The following is a 27,090-nucleotide window of genomic DNA, read 5'->3' as shown; positions in this document are numbered from 1 at the left end:
CCTATTCTAAAGCAAAAGCATGGAAAAAATAGGTGATATAGAGGAAAAAATATTTCTATAATATGTATCTTATTGCAGTAAAGTTGAATGGGGAAATACATATCAATGAAATATCAAAAGCTGCAAACCACTTATGGTAGACAGAACATTGAAATTTTGAAATTGATTTCATTAATTAAATAACAGTGCTTTAACTATGCAATATTTCTTTTTTTCTTTTTTTTTTTTTGCATTTAATAGTTACTTATTAAACAAAATAAGTCAAAGCAATTATTTTTTTCTGAATACCACATCCTAGTACTAGTAGATCTCAGGATCACACCTCATTTTAGAATAGGAAAAAATAAATTTTCTTCTTTTTCAGCTCCCAGCTGTGTTCTCCATTTCAAATGAACCAGATATTGAACTAAAGTAAATTAAAATGAAGAATATGTTCTAAATGTACTAGACARTATCAGTGTATTAATTCACCTAATGCTTATTTTTAGTTCTAGGTGCTTAACTGCAACTTCCCACAGACCAGTGACTTCATTCTTTAAAAATCTGTTGGCAATCACATGTTCTATGGTGATTTTAATTTAAATGATTGTAACTGTAATTGACTGGGGTTAATTTAAGATTTATTATAAGCCATCATAAGATAAAATTATGTTTTCTATAAAAATGCACCTATGTAATTGAAATTAAAGATACTAATTCCGAAATTAAAATTAAGAAACACATAAAAATACAATCTCTTTCTCTTTTCCAAGAGATGCAAAATGGCKAGATGAAATCTGCTGGAGGAACCTYTCATTAAACTGTGATCCCTCACAGTGGATGACAGAATATCGTATGTTTTAAAGTAAAATGATTTCACCCATTAAATTTTAATTTTCTTTAAAAGGATTTCCTATATGGAAAAAAAGCCTGTGGGCATTTGTTTCACACTAAAATGCCTCAGGAAGTTTATGGTATTCCACTGTTCTTCTTCAAATTYGCACCCTTCCTATTTTATATCGACTTCCCTATGAGTGCCCTGTGTGGACGACCCGTCGAGGAGAATTTGCACTTGCTTAGGTTAGCACTGCAGTGAAGGGGGTGGGCGAAGCAGGGTTCGTGCCTCACGGGCTGAGTGAGCAGAGAGGACACGTTAGCACTTCCAGTGATGCTCGGTTTGACTAGAGTCTCTGTAGGTGTGTTTAGCTTCTGTATTCCTGAAGCYTTCAGGATTTTAGAAGTACCAGGACCAATTTTAGTCTCTTTGTTTAAGAAAATAAAATATATACTGAYGGTTAGGACTGAAATTTTGTCTTAAAAAATTAGTTCAACCCCATCCTTCGCTGAGCAGTAAGGACTGGCTGCTGGGCTCTAGGGAGCCAAAGGATCTGCTTCATTTGGAGGACACAAGGAGGATCTGTAGGTGGGAGGGCYGGTGCCAACTGTCATCACTGTTGCAAGCTACATCCAACTCAACACCTTGCCCTCACCTTTTGATCAAAGATGATTCACCAATATCAGCTGGAAAGACAAATCTACCGCAGCAGATTGGGAGTAGCACTGTGAGCAATGTTTCCTAGCACTTCAAGTGTGATATCTGGTCAGGACACTTAACCTTTTCTATTCACATGTGGAAAAGTAAAGTTATTCTAAACCTGGATTTTGGCATAAGAGCTAATAAATATAAGAAATAATTGCAAAGAAAATATTCTGGTGTTTAAAAACTAAACATTTTAGCGTCTAACAGTCTAAATGACTCCATTGATCCCCTTTAGTTTTTACAAAAATATTCAGTTTTTCAGATGTAACCTCTGTTTACAATGGCAGTGTTTGAACTCCTGAAAACTTTGCCCTTGGGTGAGACTGTGACATTGTATGTATCCTTTTAAAAGTGGCTATATTTAACGAGCATGTGTGAGGTGAGAACTGTGGCAAAGGATCTAAACGATGATGTGCCAGCCCAAACATACTCCTGTCCAATACGGGATTAACTAAGATTTACTGTAATGCTATGCCCTAATGAATGACAAGGAACAAGGTAGGGAAGGAGCATTGCTCTAAGTGAACAAGCTCTCCCGAGTGCCCTCCTGTTTGCTTTCCAGAGCTCTACCTGCTTTGGATAAAGCRCCCTGGGTGGTTACGGATGGGAACTGAGCACAGTAAGGCTTTATATTCCCATTCAAAACAGTTCAGCAATATTTCGACACCAGGCCTACAGCCAGCGCAGTGGCTGGATCAAACACCTGAGGGAAACACGCAGCGAGAAATCTCCTAACGCTCCTCGGGGKACGCGTGGTGGGACAGAGAGCGAGAGTGGCAGGGCAGCCTGCGCCTGTGCTGGCGCTGCTACGGGAAAGGGCTGCAGCTCCTCAGTAAATTAATTCGYCTTGGTGTCATTACTATAGGTATAGTATTAATTCAGAACCAGTTAGACAGAATTTGGGGTCTGACTATTTTTTTCTGAGTTTAGTAACCCCCTGTAAAAGCATTACCGAGCTGCAGGTCTAATTACACTATTCAGGTATRGAATAACTTCTTTTTGTTGCTGATCAGTTAGACTTTTCTATCAGAACCTGGCATTCTACTGAAATCATAAAAGGCCACGAGAAGAAAAAGGAACACTTCTATGTAGGTATCACCGCCCAATTCTTTACTGTGACCTTATATAGAAACCCCTTCTGAACAGTAGGACCTTTCTGTTGTATGTGTTTCAATAAACAATAAACCATGGTGATCACTAAGTGTGTTGTCCAGTTGTTCACCCCAGCAGGTGAAATAATGCTTAACTAGTGCCTGACTAGTCTGGTTCAGTAATTCTGAACTAATCCAGTGAATGCTAGTTTTTACTACTAAGAAAAGTTCTCTTCTTAATTCATAACTCTTACTGAACTATCTTGTATATTTGCTAATTTACTGAATTAAAGAAAGTAGTCATGTAATACTACTTTTGAATACAGGAGTTGAACTACAATCCCTGTATTGGAGGCAGTGCACTAAGGACCAGCCCTCCAAGATCTTAAGGACTTTTGCTTAGAGTAATTTGTGTCTAGTTCTTCCTTGCTTTGAAAGTATTCAGAATAGTCTTCTAGCTATATTGCAGGTACCATTTTCTTCAAATACTTTTTATGTCTTGTAAAAGATGCTTATTTCACTGTGGCATGTACAGGATTGCAATTGTCTGCAGCTTACCTGTCCTGGTTGTTCACAGGCTGTTTGGTATCTTGCTTGCTGGCATAGTTCTTTTACTCTCTCATATTTTGGTAGTTGATTAGACTGCTGAGTGTTTTTGTTGGGTTCCTCCTTCTTGCGTAGAAATTTGCTTTAAAAAAATAAAGTTGAATATTTTATATACATTCTTCTAAACTCTGGAGGTGATGAATTTAACAGGAAAAGCAAAGCTACTTGAAGATTTAATGTCTTGTAGAGAAAAAATCCCCAGATTCTGCTAGTGACCTTAATGACAGAAGTTCATGTAGTGAAGGAAAGATTCAGTTGATATGCAGAAAATTACTAAAAGAAAAATAAGGACTACTGAAAAAAGTCTAACTGACAGAACTCAGCATCWTTCATACTAAAGTGTATTGTATGTTCTTTCATGAGGCAAGATGTGCTGAAAAGCCCAATAGAACAGACTACAGGGCTTCCACACCAATTTAGCACTAAAGTGGCTATACCGAATATATCACAATGTGTCTTATAAGTATTATTCTGTAGTATGATACACAAGATTTCCATAATCTGTAAGTGCCACAGGGAAACTACTGAAAAATTTTTATCCAGAGAAAAATTTCACTGTGGTAATTCGCAAGACGAGAGAGACTAAAGTGGTATAATAGAAAAGAGGAGCAGCTACARTTATAAATCTCATTTATGCATAAGCCTTTTCTTAGCTAGAACAAAAATGAGGAATGCTTCCCAACTGAGTTAGAAAATAGAAAACCAATTGGTARGAGAATATTGCCCAGTTGGTTTTGAAACAGAGTAATAGAACTGGAAAGAAAATGAGAGAGATGTRTGGTCATAAGTAAATGTTAGAGAAGTAGGACATATAGGCTAGAAAAGTTGCCAGAAAAGCATGATTTCAAACTTCTTTTGAGGGAGGATTTGGAAGGATAGCAACTTGCATAGCCAATGATGGGAAAGGAGGAAGTAAACCCAGCTTGCAAGTTTGCTTTCAAAATTTGTAGCTTCACTGACTGTGAAAAGAAAGGGGAGAGAGCAGAAAGGAAAGCATGCACGAGAGTGCTCCCAGCAGGCAGGTTGTCCCCAAACTCTCTCACCCCTAATAATTACCCTCTTTCCACCAGAAATGTGTCACGCCAAATTTTGGTCTTCCTGTTTGTTCGAAACCTAAAAGCAAGATAATAATAATGTTTACTGCTGGTGCCTGTGTATAGCACTGTCAGTGTTAACAACTTTTTTTTTTTTTTTTTTTTTACAAACACCTCTCTGATTATATATACCTGTTATTTTACAGATGTGCTATTTAAGACAGTCTTCAAAAGTGAAAGCTGTGATGGCTGGCCTGACACAGCTTATTTTCACAGAATCTCTTTTTCCACTCACTTTCAGTTTCCARCACTTTCAGTTGTCGATTTACTCAGGTGTTTGCTTCTGAACTGGCTAAAAAATAATGTGGTGACCCACCTGTTTCCCGGTCTCTCTAAGTCCAGAAGTTTTAGAACAGATTTGCCATCCATATCTGGAGGTGTGTCAAGTCCTGCAATATCCAGAATTGTTGGAGCAAGGTCAATATTCAGAACTATCTGAGGCACTCTGCAAATCAACAGAAAAGGTCACAGTTGTATTACGTGTTCRATATATAAGTCCTCACATTCTCTTAGAATTAGAATGGTAATTAATATTTACAAGGGCTTTGAAGATGGAAAGCTCTACAAAAGCGCTAAGATTGGAAATTCCCCTTTAGAGGGCTGTAACTTTGAGAATGACAGAGTAGGACTGTAGAATATTATCACACAGAAAAAGCTAAGCACAATGAAACAAGGAGGTGCAGTAGCCGCACTATTCTTCTCATGCTGTTCACAATGAGGGCATGAAGCCACCCATTCTGCTATACTAGAAGGTGAGTAGTAAAGATGATCACCTATTTTTTAAAAGCAAAGCCCAAAGCTCAACCACACAGGGCTATACATTATACAATTTTTCTCATCTACATCATAACTTATTAACAGTAGGTTAAGTGAAAGACGTGCCTTTTTTTAAGAGTCATTACGCTGCAATAATAGGGCATCCTTTATGAAATGAAGCTATACAGTGACATCTACATGAACTCAGAAATATTTTGCATTARGTTCAACAGCTGTGCTATGGACACAAGAGAACATACACTGATCCCGGCTCTACGCTTGGACCACGAATAAAGAAAGGAACTCGAATATCAAAGTCATATGGCATTGACTTCCCCTTGACCAGTCCAAACTGCCCAATGTGGTAACCATGGTCAGCAGTGTAAATAACGTAGGTATTCTCCAATTCTCCCGTCTCCACAAGCATTTGGTATAACTGAAATATAGCATAGGAAAAACTCTGAATTAAATGTAGCAAAACTTTTGTTGTGCATAATTATGTTAACTATTATTTTACTGCCTTAGGTACACGGATCCAAACATGGCATCGATGAAGTTGATGAAACAGACATTCTGGAGATAGACATTTATACATAGTGCCTTGACTGTGCAGCTAAAAACTTCAACTTACAAGTTGAATTCACATTTGACAGAGAAGAATTTGCTTTGGGGAAAGAGAGAGAGTCCAGGAAATGTTAACAGAAAAATATGGTGCTACCAATGTAGTTGCATTAGTACATCCATAAGTTGATGTAAACTCAAATGTAGCTTGGGAAAAATGTCTGCTACAGCTTTAGAGCAAATGGTTTACTGTGTTAGTCTACGGCTTTCTCGTTCCCTACCATTGTGGGCTTGGGAAAAGGCTGTACATTTTTATTAAAGTTTAAAGAAATCTCTCTGGGGGACAATCTTTGGTCATGGAGCTTGATTCTTGRACAAAAAGTCAGGCAAACTACACCTAATACTTTATATATCACATTACCTATAATTAGCTGTATACGGCATCACCCAGCTCCTGCAAACACTAGCAGACAGACACCAGAGTTTTTGGTCAGTGTTGCTGTGATTTGCCAGTACCCAAATTTTAGCTGAAAGATGAATTGTGAAAGGAGTATGGGAAATGAATGAGAGTTGTCATGTGTGTGCACGTGTGCCCCTGCGTGTATCCATGTGTACAAGTAGGTGATGCATCTTTTCTTAACTTCAGGTTTTATATTGGGCTCAGTGATTTCCCCTCTTTTTTTTTYYWAAAAAAAAAATAGTTTATTCACCCACCAGTTGAAAGCAACAAGCTTTGAAAAAACTGCAAGGAACTTGGCACAACATTATAGAGAATTTATGTATGCTCGGGATATCTGGAGCAATTCTGCAGCATTCCCAGGCTGCGGTTGGTAAAGGTGAGGAAAGAATCTGTTTCTCAATACATGAGTTTGTTACAGACTAATAAGAACATATTCACAGTAGTTTCTTGAACTTACTCTTTCCATAGAGTCATCAACTGACATCAGAGTCTGAAGTCTTTTGCGTTGCAAGACATTTGTAAACTCCATGTGGATAGGCAGCATGGGCCCAGTGTACTGCATGATCCAGTGCTTATCCATGTTTGGTGCGTAGTTATAGCTGGGGGTGCTGGGAGGAAAAGAAAGGAACTGAGAAATTACGCAGTATCATAGGCATTGGGGGGAACATGAGAATTTCTCCAATAACCAGTTAAATGACATATTCCACATGGTATCTGGTATTCCTGGCATAAAATATCAATAAACTTCACTTTGTTCACTTCCGAACATCATTGATTCATTCATTACTTTCTCAAAACTACCTGCTTTTTGAGCTTTCCTTCAGGCTCCAAGACCACTACCAAAACCATGCTAATATTTGGGATATGTCAAAATATATTTCTTAAAAGAGTTTGCAATACTTAAATAGGTCTATCTGAGTGAGACAAAATCTCTAACTTCATAAAGCATCCCATACAGATAACTGAAAAGATAACAGAAACCAGAGATCAAAGATGATTATTTCCAATTAGCATTAATGTGACTTGACCTGATGCTTCCAGTGGAGCTATCACCCCTATATTAACACAAGTATAAAGAGATTCATAAGAAAGATATTTGCCCATAGGATAAAGAAGTGTAGCAATCAGTACTATGGTAAGAACAGCTCCAGTTACTAGTTTTTAAGATCCCCCAAAGAGTGAAAGCATTGATTTATTTTTCTTCTTGGACTCCAAAGCCAAATACAGGCATTGTCAAGATCCTGAGTGCAGTCACCTTCGTGRGCTTGGCTGCCTGTGCTCAAGGTCCCTACTGCATTTTTGTGGCCTTGAATGAGAGAACTGGGTGAGAAAGCACTGTGGCCAGTCTCCATTCACTCTGGACTGTTTTTGAGCTCCATCACTCACTGTGGTCCTATGTTTGAGCAATGCCTGTGCCTGACCACATGCCTCGCTGGTGGACCTGCCCCATCCTACAGACTCATCTATGACCCTGGTCTGAGGCTGAAGGAAAAGTATTGCAAGAAATGTGCATGTAAATTTGCCATAGACATATGCATGGTACAAAAGCTCTCCATTAATCTTGTTTTTGTATTTGGTCTGCATGACAACTAAAAGGTGAAGAGAAATTGAATAAAATTCATATCCTGCAATTGTTTCAAGAACGTATGACCATGTTTCTTCCCTACCATTTGCAGAATCTGATAGTCCATTATATAAACTAATGGAGTCTGCAGTTTGGTTGGAAAGCATTATTGAGAATTTAGGTAGAATTTGAAAAGTACATCTCTAGAACACACAGCTAGCTCTGACTAACCTACTTAATTGTAAGTATCAAGGTAAAATAGCAGTGAGATGGTGATATTGTAATGTCATTTCTCAACATTTTCATTGTGACTAAGGGCAAGAAAGTTTAGCTCCTTACTAAGCAAAGACAAACTTAAAGTAGAATTCCTTTTCTGCAGAAAATTCTTTTATTTCAGTGTGAGAAGTCAAAATGTTGATATTTCCCATGGTAGAAAAAGCCTGATTTTTTAAAAGGAATCTCCACATTGTCTCAAATTTAAYGAAACTGAGCCCAGGAGCACAAGCCCCTAGGTTCTTGGCTACCCAGCAGCCCTGGCAGATGGAAGAGCAGAGCTAGAAATCTAGAAGAAGTAGGTCTTGGGAGCTTGGTCACCAATTAGGTATTAGACAAGCTGTTAGAAAACAAAGTAATTYCCAGTGGAAACCTTCCTCTGTTTCTTCGTAAGTTTGTCAAACTAGCAGCTATTCTCCTATGGGAGGGCTCAGTTTTGATGAATCAGCATTTCCAGTAAAATGTTGTGTCTTCTCCTCGCCRCACTCCTCCCCCAGCAAACTCTTGAGTGCCCCTGCTGCAGAGAGATGAGGTGACTGTGAGCCCCGCTCAGCCGGCAGCACAGTGACAGCCCGGGGCTGTGCCAGGAAGGAGAGCCAGCTGCTGAAATAGTCGCAGGTCTTGTGTTCCCAGGCCGTTGTCAGAAGCCTCCTCCACATAATGGATAGGCTTTAAAAGCAGCACTCAAGGGTTTAGCAGCGCAGCTAAAATCTTTCACAGACACTTTCCAAATGCATTTTGAATTTCTGGGTGAGAAGTGCAGTAGCCAGAGAGTGAACAGAATTTTCTTCCCAGACAATTCAGGGAACAGTACTTTTTCTGAAATATCTAATGGCTAATGGAGAAATATGAAAGAGGAGGGTCCTAAATAGAGTAAAAGGGAAGAAAGAGAGAGAGCTCAGAAAGCCCCGTGGCTTGTCTGTGTTCCTTCTGCATCCTTGTTTGAGCTCCTCACAGAAACCCACCAGCAGAGCCCTGCTTGCCAGGCACAAAGCTCCAGAACATAGATCTGACATTGTCCTCAGATCTGCCTACCTTTTTTTACATGAGTGAATTCTGGGAATAATATTGCTGATTTCTGAGCACCTTTCCAGAAGCAGAGACCTCTTCCATGTCAGTGATAACCTTTTATTATAACACTTTTGTCTTGAAGCAGTTGGAGATATTAGCTAAATGTTCAGCAATTACAAGCCTTTGAAAGTCACCACAGTGAGACATCTAGCACTGTCTCTACTCCTCAGTTTTGGTGAAAGGCTTTTGCTTTGTATTGCAAAGTACCACTATAAAGAAATTCAGATTCTACCATTCCTCTCAGCACTAGGAATATTGATTTGAAGAGATGTCCAGTGTCTTCTATCCCCTTGGTTCTGCCACAGACCCTACCTTGTTTAATAGTTAATAGCACATTAGTTGATCCATGATTAGCAGATGGTGTCTGGTACCTTAATTATTCTCAAGTTGTGCAGAGCATCGAAGTCTGACAAGGAGCTACTGGCTCTCTTGTCCATTGGTCTTTTCTGGACTGCAGCTGCACAGCTCAGGTGCTACCTCAAAGCAGAGTTTCTCACTTCAGGAACATTCACGCCAGCTGGTCAGCAAATAGCAAAGCGTATTAACTTCTGAATGTGTGCCTGGAGACTCGGTGAGGATTCATTTTAAATTTTACAAAAATAGGCAGCATGAAAAAATAACTCTCCTTCATTTAGGTAGGTTCAAAATTTTCGGCAATGTACTACAACAATATTAAATCTGTAGAGAGGGTAAAGACTGAAATAGTAAAGGATTGCTCTGTTAGCAAGGTATGTTATTGGTCATTCATGACCAATAGGCTGTACTCACTGGGGCAAATTTGGAACCCTTGGTTGTTCACTTWTGTTTCTCCAGAACATACTGTGTAAAACATGCTGTGTGGAGACTCCATGTTAGATTTGTTGTGGTATTGTGCAGGACATTGGAAGATGTCAGATTTATTAAATTTCAAATTGATTTCCCTAGTTTAACCAACAAAAAAATCCCCCAAATTCTTAAAAATAACATATGCTGAACCCAGTCAGGCACTTTCTCATAATCACTCTCTCTGATGAGAAATCTTGTATCCCAAGAAAACCCTGAGATCCTATAAGCATTTCCTAGTGAATAAATTTACAGATCAGTCATCCCATGTGTACATTTGCAAAACCAAAATGATAGTTTAGCCTTCTCTATCCTTAGATTACAGTTTCCTCAGGAAAGGGATGACTTTTGTGATTTAAATTCTGTTAGCACTTAATGTCTTTACATAAATGTATATTGCGTTATTAGCACTACATCATGGAAACTGAATTCATCGCCTATTTACCACCTGTTAACCTGTAAGAGGCAAGCACAGAGTGGTGATAACCAAGTGTTCTGTAAGTTATGGGAGGAGTAAATATTTATATGTATAAGTGCACTTTTCTGTTTTAAAAAAAWTAGCATGAAATCTATCACTAATTTATATCTAAGCATCGGTTCAAATAACTACTTAAAATCATACATTTTTAATTTAGCAAGGAAAGGAATTATATAGGCATTCAGCTTTGTGGCCTGAATCCAAGAGGCTTAAGTAACTTTCAGTTACATGAACAATATGCATTTCATATCACACATTGTACTTGCTCTCTCTGACAACACATTTACAATTCTTTTATATTTAATTTTGAAGTTTAAAGTAAAGAATGCATCTTATTTAACTTTTAAGGTCTTTCACTAACTCTAGGTTAGACAAGAAATTAAGAAAAAGCAATAGTTGCTTGTACTTGAAGACAGTGCTCAAATAACAAGGCACTCAGAAATGAATTACATTAACTTCCACTAATAACTGAATTACCTTTTGTGTGAAAATAAATGCAATAAAGTCGTTCTACAAATCATTATCACAAAAAGACATTTTACAAATCCAAGGGGAAAACAGGAGATTCAGCATGGTTAATGCTCTTTATATGGTTGTGGTATCTGCACGGAAAAAAAAATGACTGAGTACCATCTTCCTTTAATAAAATAAGAGTCAACAACATTTGAAAATAATACCTACAGTAAAACTCATTGTGAAAAATCTATATCAGTACAAAATTGGCAYCTGCATTATTATTTAAAATATGAGTAGCAAAGATCACATAAGTAGTCATGTCTCTTCAAAAAAGAGTAAATAATAGAAAGAACTGAATAATTTGTTTCCAGGGAACGTAGACTTCCAGGTGTAGACACTGTTCTTGGAAAGCAGGCAGTCATGGTTTTGGGCAAGCTTAAGAGTCAAGAACRCTCAACCGATGGCATAGTTGGTACTAAGATGATTTAAGTTGATTTTCCCTGTTCTATTTTTGGGCCTACTTTTATCATCTTTTAAAAGTGGATTCAAGACTATTTATGTAGCTGGGAATGTGATGCATGAAGTTTTGACTCCTAAAGYATAACATAACTGATATTCTTCAGGATAAAATAGAAAAAAGTTGTTATCCATCAAATATAATGCCTTTCTATTTCAGAAAAAAAGAAAGGATTTGTTGCTGCTGTAGAAGTTCCTCTTGCAACAAAACTCTGATTATTGTATTTCTATATGACACTATTTCTTCTATKTAAAGTCCCACCTCTAATGATATGTGAGATGCATGATTTTGATCATTTGCCTCTAAGTAGCCAATCCAGGTAGGTCTCAGGCTAGCAGTGACAAGAAACACAAACATGTCAAGATTTGTTTCGGATGCGCATGTATGATCCCCTCTAATAAGTGTCCGCATTATAGGAGAGGCCATCATAACTAGCAGATGTTTGAGACTCAGCTTCAGTGACTACTGGGCACCCTGAACATGCAACTTAYATCTCATACATCAAGGACCATTTCCATTTTATCACATCATTTTGGAAACCATTCTGTTCTCTGGAACCGTTTCTAACTGTTTCATCTAAGATATTTAGCCTGATAATAGGACTGCTTCTAGGTAATTGTAAAATCTTGTTGTCAGTCCTCTGCCAACCTAAGCATCTTTTAGTCAGCAAGAATTGTTTCAGATTTCCATTTTTCACACTCTTCAGTAACCCTGCTTCCTGCAGATTTTTGCTTCTGATGTTTGTTTACTTCACAGCTTATAAACAGTTTAGGCCTGATTCACAGTTTCCCAAGACTGTTTCACACTGCAAGGTAAAGGGAAGCTAAAGCGCCAGAGGCCATAAGCATAACTGAGAATGGAGACTTCCATTAGAGCACACTTTACATCAAAACTTTCCTCCTCCGTTGCATGATGGAACAAGCTTCTACCATAACGGCTGCCAGGGTTATGATAGAAGAGCCATCTCTTGTGTCACAACTTCATATTTAACAACAGAGTTTCCAAAGGTCTCGCAACCCCCACAGATGATGTTCATAACCACAGCAAAAGTCTTCCRGCATTAATGTGTTGCTTTCATTCAGTACATCTTCTCCAGTCCCAGTATCTTCCATGGAGATAATCTTTGGGCATAGCTAGTATAGCTGTATTGATATGGTTTACTCTCAAAAAATATATCACTCATTGTGCTGATAGCCAGGAGCCAGCAGCTAAATTTTTGGAAATACTTTTAACTGACGGAAATAGGAACCATTCTGAAGAGAGAAGAGTTGGGGGAGGTGGGATGGAGCATGGACACTTAGAGAGTGTCTACTGCTTCCAGCATGATATAGTTTATGTTTCACATTAACCTGGAGCTTTTGAGAATTAACAGGGATCATTTAAAATTAATGACTTAACTGTGAATGTCTCATTATTTTTCTTGTCTTTGTAAGACTTTTCATGCCACTCCAGAAGGCTATCTGTACTCAAAGAGGAACACATTACAAGGTAGAAATGGGATGTGAGTCTTTCTTTTCTTTTGGGTTTTGACACATTTTTCATGAATATTTTGGACAATCCTGCTGCATCCATTTGAAAGTGGGAAAAAAAGAAACCCAGACACTGACATTTCAGATATTGAAGGCAGAACTCTGCTTGAAGTGGAGTATTTCCTTCAGTAGCAACTGTCCTCTGCATACATGCAAGTGGAAAATTTTTTCTAATCAAACTTCTGGGATTTTTTTTAATTTATAAAGGCAGTATTTCAATCAAATGATAGGCATTTTACCAGCAAAGAATGTCAAATAATTTAAGGCTCTGCCTCAGCTACTGTCACTTTAAGCAAAACTTCCTCTCACATGTGGTTGACATGCTATCTTAATTCTTGGTTTGTAGGTATAACCTTCCAACTCAGTTTGTAAAGCCAGCAAGCAGYTTTTGACCTGGTTTCCCTTCTTTGTTGGAGGTAGGCGTTACAGTAACATGATATAGCAACTGCATTTTTAAAAACAAAATCCAAGGTCAGATGGTTGTCACCCAAGGTCAGAAAAAGAGGTTCAAATGGTGCTTGACCACCAAGGAAGAAAACTTAAGAGTTAAACGTTCAAGTTACACAAACCTTGGCAGGAGAGATTTTATTGTTGTCACACTGTTTTCACACAGAGCATCAAATATTTCTGTGAAAAATTAACTTCTTGTATCTTTTAGTCAGAGCATGTTGCTAATGCTTTTTGCTAGAGAAATCAGCTATTTGGTAGCCTCAGCCACCCAATTTGGCAGTTTGTCTTCAATTTGTCTCGTTTCTTAGTCTGCAGACTGAACTCTAACCTATGCGTCAGTCACTGCAACAAGAAATACAAAACAATCTCACAAGTCTCGAGGTAGCTAGAGAAGGAACTCTTTGCAAGAAGGTTGCCAAAAAACCAACCGCATCAGAAGATGGCAAGAGGCACAGCTGATTCTGATATTCTGAGTTACTTCACAACTAGCTTACCAGAGCAGGGTATTTAGATTTCAGGAGTCCATGCAAATGAAAAACAATTTACAGAAGTACTCAAAGAATAATAAGTCTACAAATAGCTAATAAGAATCTTCACTTGATTTTTCCAGGTGACATGCAACCCTTATAAAATTGAGAGATTTTTAAAATTTTGTTTAAAACTAATGTAATCTATTGGTTCTAGCAGCACAAGCTAGAAAAAAAGGGGCAGAACATACCAAAGCAGTAGAAAGTGTCAGGCACATGATAAACTGAAGCAAGTTCCTACAAGCACTGTTTTATCAGAAGACAGCTAGCATGGAGCCTAAAATGAGTTGCATTGGCCTGGAGAGAGGTAGCGAAAGACATGATGATTCAGTGCTTTTCTTCAGACACAGCCCCCACAGCTAAACTGACACAGTATGAAGCCTACCCTCCTCTCAGACGAATTGTCCCCAGCAAACAGAATAACTTGCCCAAGGCTGGACAATCTGTCCCATTAAACAGCAAGCAATCTGTTGACCAGAGTGAGAACAAATAGATTAAGACTCTCTTGCTACAAAAGAGGTGATTGATATGGGAGAGGTCTATTAAATTTGATATAGTGACTACTCCTCATTTCTCACACGACTGGAAGGAGGAAATACCCAGTGACAGAATCACATCACAGGTTTAATGAAAAAAGGTTTGAGCACACAACACAGACTGAAAATGTGGGACCCACTGCCACAGGACGGTGTGGCTGCCAAGGGCCAAGAGACTTCAAAAAGAAATCAGACTGACTCAAAGAAAATGGGACGCAATGGCCTAGCAGCTCCACCTAAACCAATGATTTCCAGAAGTTGGAAGAGCAGGCAAAAGGAAGATCTCTGGACTTTTTCTTATGCACTCCCTGCTGCTTCCTGCTGGAGCTTATAACACAGCGTACTGAGCTAGCAAGCTCTTATTACAGCCTAGAATGGCAGTTTTTATGTTAAGTCTATCTAACTTTACTTTTGGACAAAATAAGGTAATGTTAATTCTTTAGGGTGAACCAGTTTCCTATTCAAACAAATATTTACAAAATAAAGTAACAATTCCATTGCTTCTGTATACAGGTAGGAATTACTCCAAATATCTAAGTAGCTATGAAACATTGATGACTGGTTGCATTTCTTGCAATAGCTAGCATCTCAGGAATGTGAAAATGTAGAGAACATAAAATAAGAAAAATATAGGTAACAACATAATGTCAGGGAAAGTAGCGTATCTTGAAAGCACTAGCCAATAGTAGGACAAAAAACCCTACAGACTAAATAGATGTTTAACCACGTGCCATGAATAACAAATTTCTTTCTGGCCCTAGTTAGTGATCAGTTTATGCATGATAGCTGTTGCTACTCCTTGCAATTTTTAATGTAGCTACAAATAACATACTTGAGTGTGAGCAAGTGCCAACTGTCCAAAATGCAATTGGTAGACCACAGAGATTTTCAACAGTATGATAGAGCTGATTTCTCGTTATTTCCAGCTGATTTCTTGTTATAAATTAACATAGAATCCAGCCAATATATTTTATTAAGATTTTCTATGTGGTAGGAGGCACAAAGGCAATGTTAAATCAGGAATGGGAAGACTAGTCCACACACCCATGATGAATAGATGTGCAGTGGTAAGCTTCCTTAACACTTCACTATGAGGAAAAGGACACAGAGCATCTGAGGTATTGAGTAAGATGTAGAATTCAGGACTATCCTCTACTTTTCACCTAAAGCTCACCTCAGTTTTATAGACAAAATTAAAGTTTTTCATTATAGCAGTATAACCAATAGAGAAAATTAAGCATGTTATTTAAAAATGTGTATTGATAGACTCTTTGGGAATCTGCCAGTATCTAGCCTGCAAACAAATCTAGTGCACTCAAAGGCTACAAAAAGATGTTTTTACTCTCAGTGCATTTGCTTAGTTAGAGCCCAGGAAATACATCTCTTAGAGGAGCATGAAGGAAGTAATATCTTTCTAACAGATCCTGACCTGTATCTACATATTTTCAGGGTATTGTAAGAAGCTGCCCTTACAAAGCCAGATACTGACCTTTTAATCTCCCTCAACTTCCCAGGAGAAAACAAGCTTCTCTCTGTTTCAGTAATGGTCAAGGCTGTCACTCTTCTTTCCAAAAGGAATAAGCAGAGCAAAATACACAAGCAAAAAGTCACCGCGCAGTATGGGTTTCTTATATTTGAATTCCCTGTTCCTGTAATCTCTCCATAAACAAATTCCTCATAGAAAGCAAATATAAGAAGCTGCTTTGGCAGTGCATGGTTTTCACCTACATATGCTGTGAAGCGTTGGGGTAGAGCTCGGAAAACTGCGGTGCTGAATCCTCTGGGCCGTGGGGAGCAGCGTGGCTGATGACCATCATTATGGGCCTATGGGGATATATCCTCTTAGACATTCTGAAGTAATTAATGCTCTCATTAGTGATTAGGTCTGTGAAGTAGTCCTGTAACATGCATTTAACACAAAACAAAAGTTACAAAGTGCATGATTAATTAGATCACATAACTATCACGTTATTACGCTATTTTCAAGTCCTCATTAAAGCCCGGATCAGGAAGTAAAAACAAACCTTCAAAGAGACGTATGATTCGAAAGAGCATAGGGGAGACTGAGCAGTAATTACTCTCTTAAGAAGGCAATACCACATAAAATGAGACGGTGTTTTGCAAATCAAATACAACAGGTTGCGTTAAATAAATATAATTGTCAGATTTTACAATATAGTGCTAAATAACAGTTGAAATGACAGATTATACTGACACAGATATACTTCTTAAATTTCATTGATAAAACACTTTCACAAAAGAAATGCCTCCAAACTGCAAGAAATCATTCACTCTTCTGATAGCTTTCCATTTCCATTTATTGTGTGCTCTCTGTTCCAAATATTTTCTTATATAGGTACAAACTGGGTGAGATCTGCCACACTCAATATATTACAAAAATCTTCGTCAGAGAAATTCCAAATGTAAATACAGGGAGCAATTGAATTCCTGCAGGCCCTGTTCTTTTAATTGTACAAGTTTAAACAGGGCAGCTGCTGAGATTAAGGTTGTGACTTGCTAATAAACTGGCTTAACCCACAGCCAAAGTGGCAAATGGAAGCCTACAAGGGGAAGGGAGGAAACAGAACTAAGAGAAAAAGATGAAAACTTAAATTAAACCACCTGCCACCTTGGAGCGTTCACTGTTGGCCTGGAGGTCTGGTGTGAGCTTCATTGAGAAAGTGCTGAGACAATGTTTGTAATTTCAAGCACTTCCAGGCATGACTAATCATATGCTGTGGACCCAAGGCCCCGAACAGCTGCAAAAGCAGAGCCTGAGGGACAAGGTCTGCGTCGCATGGTGGTGCTGGGACAAGCCGGCCAGCTGTGACCTTCTCGCTCCCTGCCCCCCCTCTCCCCTTCCCCTCTCCCGTGCTGCCCTTGGAGCAAACACCTTGGCCCTGGCTGTTAAATCTCTGCAGTGATGGGGAAGAGGCAGTGAGTGACCTTTGGGTTTGCAGAAGGGGTAACAATCTCAAGGCACCAGGGTTCTGATAATTTCTGGTTTTGTGGCCTGTTCAAATGAAATGTCTGGATGACTGCTCTCCCAAAGCATCCGTTCCCCTCCTATTTCCCTGTTTACTCTTGCTACATACGCAGGATGTGTAAGGAATGTATAACTAACCAATATGCTTTATTTTTCTTTTTCTTTTTTACCCTATATAAATATGTAGTCAGTATCATGTAATTTCTACGGGTGGGGAAATCAGAAACAGGCATTGTGAGCTTCCAATAAAATCTCATTACATGGGTCAGAAACCACAGCTGCAACATGTGTATCATCTTCTATGAGCTACATTCTGAGGAAATTCCAAATTGCTTTTTGCAGGCTGGAAAGTCTGCGATCTGTGTTTCTGAGAAACTTCACGGCAGTGGGCAGGTCACCTTGGCATACTTTCCAAACTTTGTCAGGAGCACAAACAAGCTCTGAAGTTTTCCAAAGGCCATGTTCTTACACTTATCTATTCTCATAGTCATATCCGGAGTCTGACACCACAGGCGCACATTTTTTTTGCACTATATAATGGAAAACAGCATTAACTAAGGTTTCTTATGTGAACCTTAGCTGAGTCTGAACTCAGCTAATGTTCAGTAGCACAAGGCATTCAGCTATTTTCAGGAAAGGCCTTTACTTATTACTTGCTGCTTCCACAGAACCGACACTTTCCAGTAGAGGCAGAAAGAGAGAGAAGAAACAGACTGCATTAAAGAAGCCTTGGAAAATTTTTTCTGTTCTACAGTTCTGTTCTCAAATAGAAATTGATCTGAAAAGCCCTGAAGAGAAAATGACATCTCAATTATTTGGTTGCAGCTGATTAATGAATTAACTATCTGGTTAATTAATTATCTGAAAGTGATTTTCATATGGATTAATGATGCAGCATTTATGTGTCTGGAAAATACCTTTGCATAATCAAATCCATGCTTCTCTTTGTTACCATTGCGAGAAATGGTGTAATTATAGAAGCGGGAGTTCTTCACTAATCCAACCCACTCTCTCCACCCAGGAGGGATGTAGCTGCCATTGTATTCATTGAGGTATTTCCCAAAAAAAGCTGTGAAGGTAAAAAACAAAACAAAACAAAACAAAAAACAACAAAAAAAAACACACATGAGGCTTTGCAATATGAGTCCTTTAGTTTGAGTAAAAAGCATGCATGAATGGAGATAAAAATAAATGTTAGAACAAGTCAGAGTTGCTTTATCAAAAAAGGTTCTTTTTGTACCTATTAGTATAGATGATTTCCAGGGTTTTTGTTAGAATTAGACATCTTCATGACTTAAGATTTTTACTTAATCTGCATCTATAAGAGCCAAATGTTCACATGAGATTTTTCATTTTTTCTTTAGAACGAGTATGCTTCTTCTGGTTTCCACTTGACAATGGAATAAAATCTCAGTCCCCAGAGGAAACATCTGAGGAACACCTCTTGTGGTTTTAAGCAAGTCCTATGATGTTTCAGGGCTTGGCTTCTGACTTTTGGAAGTTTGGGCTACATTTCCTGGTTTGATAGCAGGCCTGGAAACTCTGTGTCTCTGTCCTGCTGGGCTCCATTTGGGAAGAGGAGGAGGGAATCCCTGCCCTGCTCTGTCATCACAGCTTCTTTAGGGCAAAGCTAAAGAAAAAACAAAGACTTGAGGGTACGCTACCTCTCTTTGGTTTACAAATTAAATGTATTTTTCTGTTAGCTCCAGGAGACAAATCAGAACACATTCAGACTCAAATTTTCAGAATTTGCTATCAGGGCTAAGAGTGTTTGCAGGTGCTTTTGCCACTTCTTCAGGAAGGAAGTAGAAAGAGAATAACTAATACCACAATACAGTAAACTCCCAGCTCTCTGGGAGTTATGAATTACTCATGCCAGAGACACACGGACACCAAAAGCTGGCCAACTGGCTTTGGAAGGGTGGATTAACGCCGYAAATGCAGCTGTATTGCTTCTAGAGCCAGTTGGGCTATGGAAGCTGTTTAGTTGCTTATGTATAGGTTTGGTCTGGGTAATAAAATCAGTCTGGATGTCTCTGGGCTGTCCACTACTTGGACACTAGGAAATGTGGTGACAAAACACCTGCCTGGGTCTGCAACTTGGGTTATTAGGGTCTCCTTAGCTCTGGCTCAGACCTGGCAATGCGGGACACTTGGGTGTCTGAGTAACCTTACTGTTAGCATTTTTTTTGTTTTCTGAGGTGTTCAAGCCCCTAGAGAGTCACCAGTGCTACCGCTTTTGTCACCTATGTCCCAAGCAGTCAGAACAAAGGCATTCCCTGTATTGGCAAAACGAGACACCACAGAAGAGGAGCAAACAGGAAGATCCCTTTGCAGGGGCAGAGCTCTCCTGCAGAGAGGGCCGCCTGGCCCACCCACAGCTCCCACAGCCCCTGGCCCTGGCCCTTGCTGCTGGCCCCTGTTCTCCCAGCCAAAATTTCCTGCAGAGAGGGCTTTTTTGCATCCTCGCCAGCCTCCCTGCCTCAGCTATGTTTCGAGACCTACGTCAACCAAACTTACTTGTTTCCGACTCGGAAATGAAGTCACTTTGGAAAACCTCACATTCAACCTAGACACATTCTATCTAACCAAARAAAAGCACATTTGTGGAAGGGCTTAAATAATTCAGATCTGATTGATGTGGGAATGGTGAACTCCTTCCTGGGAAAACTGGTGGAAAAATCAAAATATTTATAGTTTAAAATTGCTTGAGGCAACATAAATACAGCACAACCCAGTCATCTAACTGCCAAGTGTCACTTACCAGAGGTTAGAGTCATATATAATGTTACTTTCCTATACCACGTGGAACGTGACCTATAAACAAATCCTATAGCCACTAGGCAAGACTTTCAGCTCTTCCTCCRATACCCACTAAGAAAGCTACTTGGTCTCTCTCCTCTTTTCTCCTCATGCCAAGAACCTTGAGGTGAAAAGGGTGACCATGAGGAAGCAACATGTGCCCAGCATTGTTGCCTTAGGGAGAGAAAACCTTCTCTCACCTCTGTAAGCCAACCACAGTGTGTGAAACTCTCGGTATCAGATGTGCAAGGAAAGTGTAAGAGAAAAGGTTGAAATACTATAGTAAGAGAAGCCATAGAACCAGAAAGCAGGGAAGTCAAAAAGAGACAACAGTGAAGAGAAATATGAGAGAGCAAYGTGACTGAGAGAAACCATTGCTGAGCCAAGCAAATATAGGACTCTTCTGTGGCGATAGGGGAGATCTGACCTCAGCTCTCCCGAAGGCCATCCTAGGTCCACCAGTAACTACTGCACGACCTTGGGAAACCTCCACATGCTCCTGTAAAGGAGTCAAATGCCAACCTGCCACCCACAGTGATCAGAGAATCACAAGGTCTAAAATAGAAGTTACGGTAATTTATCATGTAGACTGGTTTGATAGCCCCACCTATAATTATGATTGACTAATACCGAGACCTGAACTATGTTATTTATAGTTTTGCCAAACTTAAAGCATTAGTGATGATAGTTTCCATGCTGAGCATCTGACTCAGGGTGAATTTTGCTGTATGGAACATTTTAGCCAAACAGTTCAGCAATTTCCAAGAAATGGGCTAGGGAAAAATAAATGAGTTTGCCCATTTTAAAAATCATTGGCAAACTTCTCTATAAGAAGTTCTAGTGTCTCTAGGTTTTGATGTAGTGCCTCTGTAAATAACAGAGGTGGCTGTGTAAATCTATTCCAAAATGGCCAAGCTGTAAACCTCTGAAAAACTGCAGTACACAGATGCTCGGGAAAGACTTGCTAAAGCTTCTAAGTTTAATGCCATGATAGGGTGTTATTTTATGGGCCTGAMAAAAGTCCTTACAATTTCAATTTTGGCAATAAAACAAAGAGCAATCGGCCACTCTGTATCCTGCTCTTCTGTTGATATTCTGGCATTACCTGAGAGAAAGCCACCAGCATAAAATGCAGAGATGAAAATACTTGGCATATAGGGACAGTAAGAGATAAACTGAATTTAAAAAAAGAAAGGGAGGCTTGGAGCTGGTGAGGTCTAATTCATTCTGGAATTTCCTTGCTCTAGATTACTTAATTTTGCAACCTTAATAATGTTTTCTTAGCTCCCCTATGGCCCCCTAAACCCCATATTTTGGTATGTTATTAGTATTTGGATTGACAGCCTGAACCATTCACCTTTGTGTTGGCAATGATTTAGTATTTTATCATAAATATAATCTCAGAGCTGTCAAGTTTTAAGCGGCTCCTTGAGTGACGGTTTGCAGAAATAGATGTTTCACCCTGTTGTGGATTAAAGTTGTTTCCATGTCAAAGGTATGATAAACCCCTGAATYCTGGTAGAAGCAGCAGTAGCATTGATAATGGATCACATTTACCAAACTGTGTCAACCAAAACTGGTTTATTGGTCTAAAGCTCAGGAGGACATGAGTAGTTAGACATATGAAGGGAAAAGCCAGGCTTTTACTAAAGCACAGGAGTTCACCATAGCATTTTCTGAGCATTGAGTATGGGATAGGTCAGATGAGTCAGAGCTGGAGAACCAGGCCATCAGTTAGTGTCTGCTTCTCCATGACCTATGTGAAGACAAATGCTAGAGTAAAAGGAAAGCACACTAGTACCACTGGGGAAAATCCCAGTCAGGAAGTCAGTGTCTTCTATATGTTTTTTGTTAGCCAAAGGATTGTAAACAATTAAAGTAATATGGTATATGTCACAGAACTGCCCAGGAGCTGACACCACAATGTGCAACATTCTCCCTGGACCCTCACATACTTGGCTCATAGAGTCAACCCACATCCTTAACTTGGCTGTAGCTTGACACGTACTGAATTGCCCAAGTCTCAGCACTAACTGACTTGAGATATAGCCCCCGGCAGTATACAAGTGAGTTTAGAAGCCACTTGTACTCAGCAGTTGTGGGGTTTAGAAAGTCATTTCTGTTTGTAATTAATAAAACAGAGATTATGACTCAATGAGTAAAAGCCTCATTAAAAAGCTAAGTCATTTCAAGGGACATCTTTTCATTATTGTGTGTAATGGCCCCCACAGGGATAATAGGAAAGATAAATGCCAATTTTTGCATTTTAATAAGACAGTTTTTATCTGCATTCTGGCACTTTTGCTAACTGTTCCCAGGACACATTGTTATTTTTTAATCACATGTAGAGTAGCTTAGTATATCAGAGTAATTGCAGTCTGTGTATGTTCAATTAAGTTTATGCAAACAACAACACATGGCATGGTGAACAGTTATACAGACATCTATGTGTCTCAGGGGTGGCTGCTGAATATACATGTCTGGTATCTAATATAAAGAGATTCCCTAATACATGTTGCTATTTTCACTTTAGCAATTAGCTAATGAGTCCTGAACAGGACGGAGAGATCCAGGGAGCCGCATACGGTGCAAGACAAGGAGATACTCCAGGGTATCCATGGAGTTTGAAGGCAGGATTTTTATAATTTAATGTCATTCAACTTCTTGCCATTCCCAGCACGCTTTCCACAGTATGTACTACATGYATTTATGACTAACTTTTAATGCATTGCACAATATAATAGGCCCCTTACACTCAGCATTAGTGGATCAGCACACAGGTGAATTGTGCTACATCTGCTGGAGAGACATCTCTACACTGCCATGGGTCATGTTCTATACGCTAGTTGTTTGTTGAAGCTTACGGGAATGTTTCTCATTTAAAACAAAACCAAATCTTCAAAAAGGCAAGCTGCAATGAGGTTTAGTCACTGTGACCCAGACAAGAGTTTTAAGTAGACAGCCCACTTCCTTTAACAAAATCAGGAAACCATTTACAAGAGTTGCAAAGCACTGTTTATATGACATTTCAGTGCTGACACACAGTGATTCAGTGCTTTTGGGGACAGAGCCCAACAAAACTGCAACTCCAAGATTATTCCAGTAAATTTCTCCTTGCTTTCTTCCCATTATGCAAGCAATAGATTCAAAACCCGGAAGTTTGATTTTTTTTTTTTATGTTGAAAGATTACAAAGCATTAGGGTATCACTTCATTAAACTGCAAATAGTCAGCTTAGTATTCCAGCACTCCCTGGGAAATTAAATAAGCACTGTCCCAAAAATATAGCAAGGAAACTGAGGCACCAAGAGATTAACCTTCAGCTAGCTAAAATCGCACAGGAAATCTGTGGCATTGCCAAGAACAGTATTCAGATTTCTTAGTTCCCAGTCTTGTAACTTAACCACAGTAGAAAACCTCAGGTTTTCTACTTTTTTCTACAGCTTTGTGGGTCTTTCCCAGTTGCTGTCAGTGTTACCATTGTAACCAGAAAGAACATTAAAGATTTTATAACTCAGCAGTTGCAAAAGGCATTAGCCTATAACTTGATACACCAATCGTTAGCTGGGTGATGCCTTTAACAAAGCTTGTATTATAGGCCAGGCTGGTAGCACTTTTCATTATTGATGTTGTCTGACACTTCTCATTATAAGACTCTGTTTTCAGTTGGTTATAACTTTCTCAGACTGAAATTTTCCACACTGAATGTCTGCCTCAGGCTAAATTTTTTGAAACTTCTTAGCCCTAACAGTAGCCATCGTTGAGAACCATGGTAATAGAAAAAGACCTACACTTAGCATCTGAATAAAATTATGTGAGATTTCATTTGAAAGCGCTCTCATGCTTTGCAATGAGAGCATGAACTATATCAAAGACAAGATAGACTCTGTCAAGGAGGCATCTTTTACTAGCCGTGTGAAAACGTGACCAAATCTTGTTCCGTTTTGAAAAAAAAGACCTTGCAGTTTGCCTGTGCTGAAGATCTGGGCACACGGGGCCCTTGATTCCCTTTGCCAACGGCCCCTTTGCCACACCTGTGGGTGCATTAGGATGTGGGGGAAGGTCGATGGCAATCTGGAGGGGACGAGTTGGCTGGGTAAGGGCGAGTAGTTGAGGGACTGGCAGGGGCTTTGCAAGAGGGGGGAGAGAGAGGAAAGCAGCATCAGCCTGGGCGCCCTGGTGGGAAATATTGACCAAGGAACGGGTTGACAGAGTACAGAAAGGGGAAGAGAAGGTGACAGACCAGACAAGTGGGTGGGCAAAACAGATCTGCTGAGCAGGCTGGGAAAAGAGATTGCGGGTGGTAACCAGTGGGAACAGGATGTGGCCGTCAGGACTGACCGGCTGCGGGCTGCGAAGGAGGGTGGGAATGGCTTGATGGCAGACAGACTGGGGACGAGGCTCATAGCAGAGGCTGAGACAAGGTCCTGCAGGGCAAGAAAACAGGGATGAGAACAGAGAGGTGGAGAGTGCTCCTCCTGATGGTGTAGGATGGAAGGCACCAGACATGGAGAAGAAAAGACACTTTTGGATGGTAGTAAGGACAAAACAGTGCCTGGGAAGGGCTCCTGAGTCTCATAAGTACTTTCATTTCAGCAAATAGCTGAAAATATAGTTGATAAACAAACTCCTTCCTACAAACAAGTGACAAATAATCAAGCGCTCTGTTTGGTTACTGAATTAGAAAATAGTAGGGTTTTACAGAGGAGATCTGAGTCCCTCATCCTTTCTGCTGACTTGCATGGATGCTAATGTTATGCCACTTGATAGAATGCCTCTATCCTCCTCTTTTTAATTAAAATTGAGGAAATTTTAACCCCAGGACAGTGACTTGTGATCATATAGTGAAAAACAATCATTAGACCATAAGAAGAAGAGGGATGAAATAGTTTCACAGGCAATGTTCTACCCAGATTTTCCTAAATGGAGTGCTTGAACATGTAACCTTAATAATATTCTTTTAGTGTAAGGTTTTTCTGTGCACTATTTAAAAGCACAGAATTTTGCTTTAAGCATAAGTAGACAAATATGCTGCGGTTTTTGATGAAGTTCTGGCCAGCATCCAAAAAAAAGTTTAACTTCCAATGATACCATAGAGCTAGAAAATCTCACCCCTTATCCTTTTGGGCCTTTTCCCTCTTCACTTTTTATGGACTATTCATATATTTGAATATACTCAGCATATTTCATTCTTGTATTTATACATTTCTCACTTTGAAAGTACAATCTTGCTCTGAAAAGTGAGGTGTACGGGCATATTCTGTAATTATTTAAATTTTTATATAAGTTAAATTGTTTAGTGCCCCTCTTTTATATCAATAAAGAAAGAACTTAAAAGTCTGGGGGGTTCTCTCTTTATTTATTTTTACTTTAGAAATATTCTGAAAAACAAGACTCATTCCCTGCCTACTTATTCCCAACCTTATATCATATTCTGCCACCCTCTCAGTTTTGCAGTGGAGTGTGAGGCAGGCTACAAACCAGGTCGCTGAAATGTTCCAGATCAAAAATAGCATGTGCTGGCAGYGAATTTTACTGTAAGGCTGTGAACAGTAAACACTGGAGCCTCTGCCTCCAGAGGAAATGTATTGTCTAACCACACGTTCAAAAGGGGTAGTTTTTGCACGATGTCCAAATGTGTCAAAAAGGAGTGGTATACAATTTATATACTCCTTCCCCAAACCACTTAGCTTTCAGTCTCTTGCCTCTTATGATCTTGTCATGTTATTAGTTCTTTGTTCGTTATGCTAAGAAAAATACCCATACCTGACAGATGCCAACCAGCCTGCTTTAGAAGCCAATATGAACTGTTCTTGGCTAGATGTCCAGCAAATGACCGACTCTGTTATCACCACACAGAAGTCTGCGACCAATGTCAAAACACCCCACATAGTGACATCTAGATGTCTAGTCACATCTTGAGTTTTGAATTTTACAGCAGCTAGTATTCATAAATTAATGCTCATGTTACTCAGTGTTGATATTTTTGTCATTTCTGCCCCATGAAAGACTGAGAACAACATCAGCTTTGCAAGAATTCTAATGTTATTCTAAATGATTGATCCTGCTGAGCAAGGAATAAAATACCATAAAATATCGTAAAATATGTCTTCCCAAAGAACATTAAAAAAATCTAAGCAAATATTGGACTAATTTACTGATCTCTGTTCTTTCAAGTGGCATTCCACAATGACAGAATCTGGTCCTAACTTTGTCACATCTTGCAAGGCTGCTGACCCATAGCAGTCTCCTATTCTCTCTCACAGGTCCCCTGCCTTTGAAAGGCTAAAAAGCAAGGATAAAAAGGTAATTATTTTATATAGTAGTATTTAGCTGAGAGGGCTCAGAATGCACGTGTATGTTTAAGTCAAGGTGAGAATTTTAAACCTCTATTTCTAGTCACATCCCTGCAAAGGGATGAAACTTCAGCTGGTAAAAATATAAAATACTATAGCATGGGAAGTGTAACATGCTATTTAACTGTACTACAGGAAGTACTGAAAGAACAGCAAATAATCAACCAATACATTGGAGAGCACTAAGCAAAACCCCTAACTCCTGCATCTTATAATGATACACATAAAATATTCAAATCTAAGTAGCTGAAGGAATGTCTACTGACATTAGAAACCACAAGAAAACTTCTCAAGCTTTTCTCATGATTTCCACAAAATTTGAAAGTAATTATAGAATGTCGCTCTTCCTTCCCGACAGGAACAGACGGAGCCTAGGTAATGATAACAAAATGTCTCATCTTTCTGAAACTCTCCAGAGTTGATTTGTTTTCTTTTTTTTACCTATTTTGTGTGTCTTCCCTTGGTATTTCCTACTGTTAGTTGGAACTCTACAAATCCTAGTTTAATAGTCCCAATTTTGTGGACTTTCAAAACCGGGAGGCTGTGGAGTTGACTCCCTGCTGCATTAGCTTAGAGCTTATGAATAAAGGAAACTGTAAACATTGCAACATCCTTAATTGCCCTGGATTTGGAGCGC

General features: G+C 39.2%; 1 protein-coding gene across 8 annotated transcripts in view; it reads right to left on the bottom strand.

Annotated features, from left to right (window-relative positions):
* Positions 1–27,090, bottom strand: part of SULF1 (sulfatase 1) — a 122,973-nt gene that overhangs the window by 26,592 nt on the left and 69,291 nt on the right. For all 8 annotated transcript variants that reach the window (XM_085324901.1, XM_085324884.1, XM_085324875.1 and 5 more), the window contains 7 exons: positions 18,214–18,365; positions 16,039–16,208; positions 6,545–6,695; positions 5,327–5,502; positions 4,627–4,755; positions 4,273–4,329; positions 3,169–3,298 (listed from right to left, as the gene is read on the bottom strand). In XM_085324901.1, the coding sequence (XP_085181027.1) occupies positions 3,169–3,298; positions 4,273–4,329; positions 4,627–4,755; positions 5,327–5,502; positions 6,545–6,695; positions 16,039–16,208; positions 18,214–18,365 (965 nt within the window). The remainder of the gene's footprint in view (positions 1–3,168; positions 3,299–4,272; positions 4,330–4,626; positions 4,756–5,326; positions 5,503–6,544; positions 6,696–16,038; positions 16,209–18,213; positions 18,366–27,090) is intronic.

The sequence above is a fragment of the Rhea americana genome, unplaced genomic scaffold (genome assembly GCF_003343005.1).
Source record: "Rhea americana isolate MKP2758 unplaced genomic scaffold, rheAme1 scaffold_121, whole genome shotgun sequence".
Classification (NCBI taxonomy): Eukaryota; Metazoa; Chordata; class Aves; order Rheiformes; family Rheidae; genus Rhea; species Rhea americana.
Note: the sequence above shows the minus strand (reverse complement) of the source record. Positions and strands in the feature narration are given on the sequence as shown.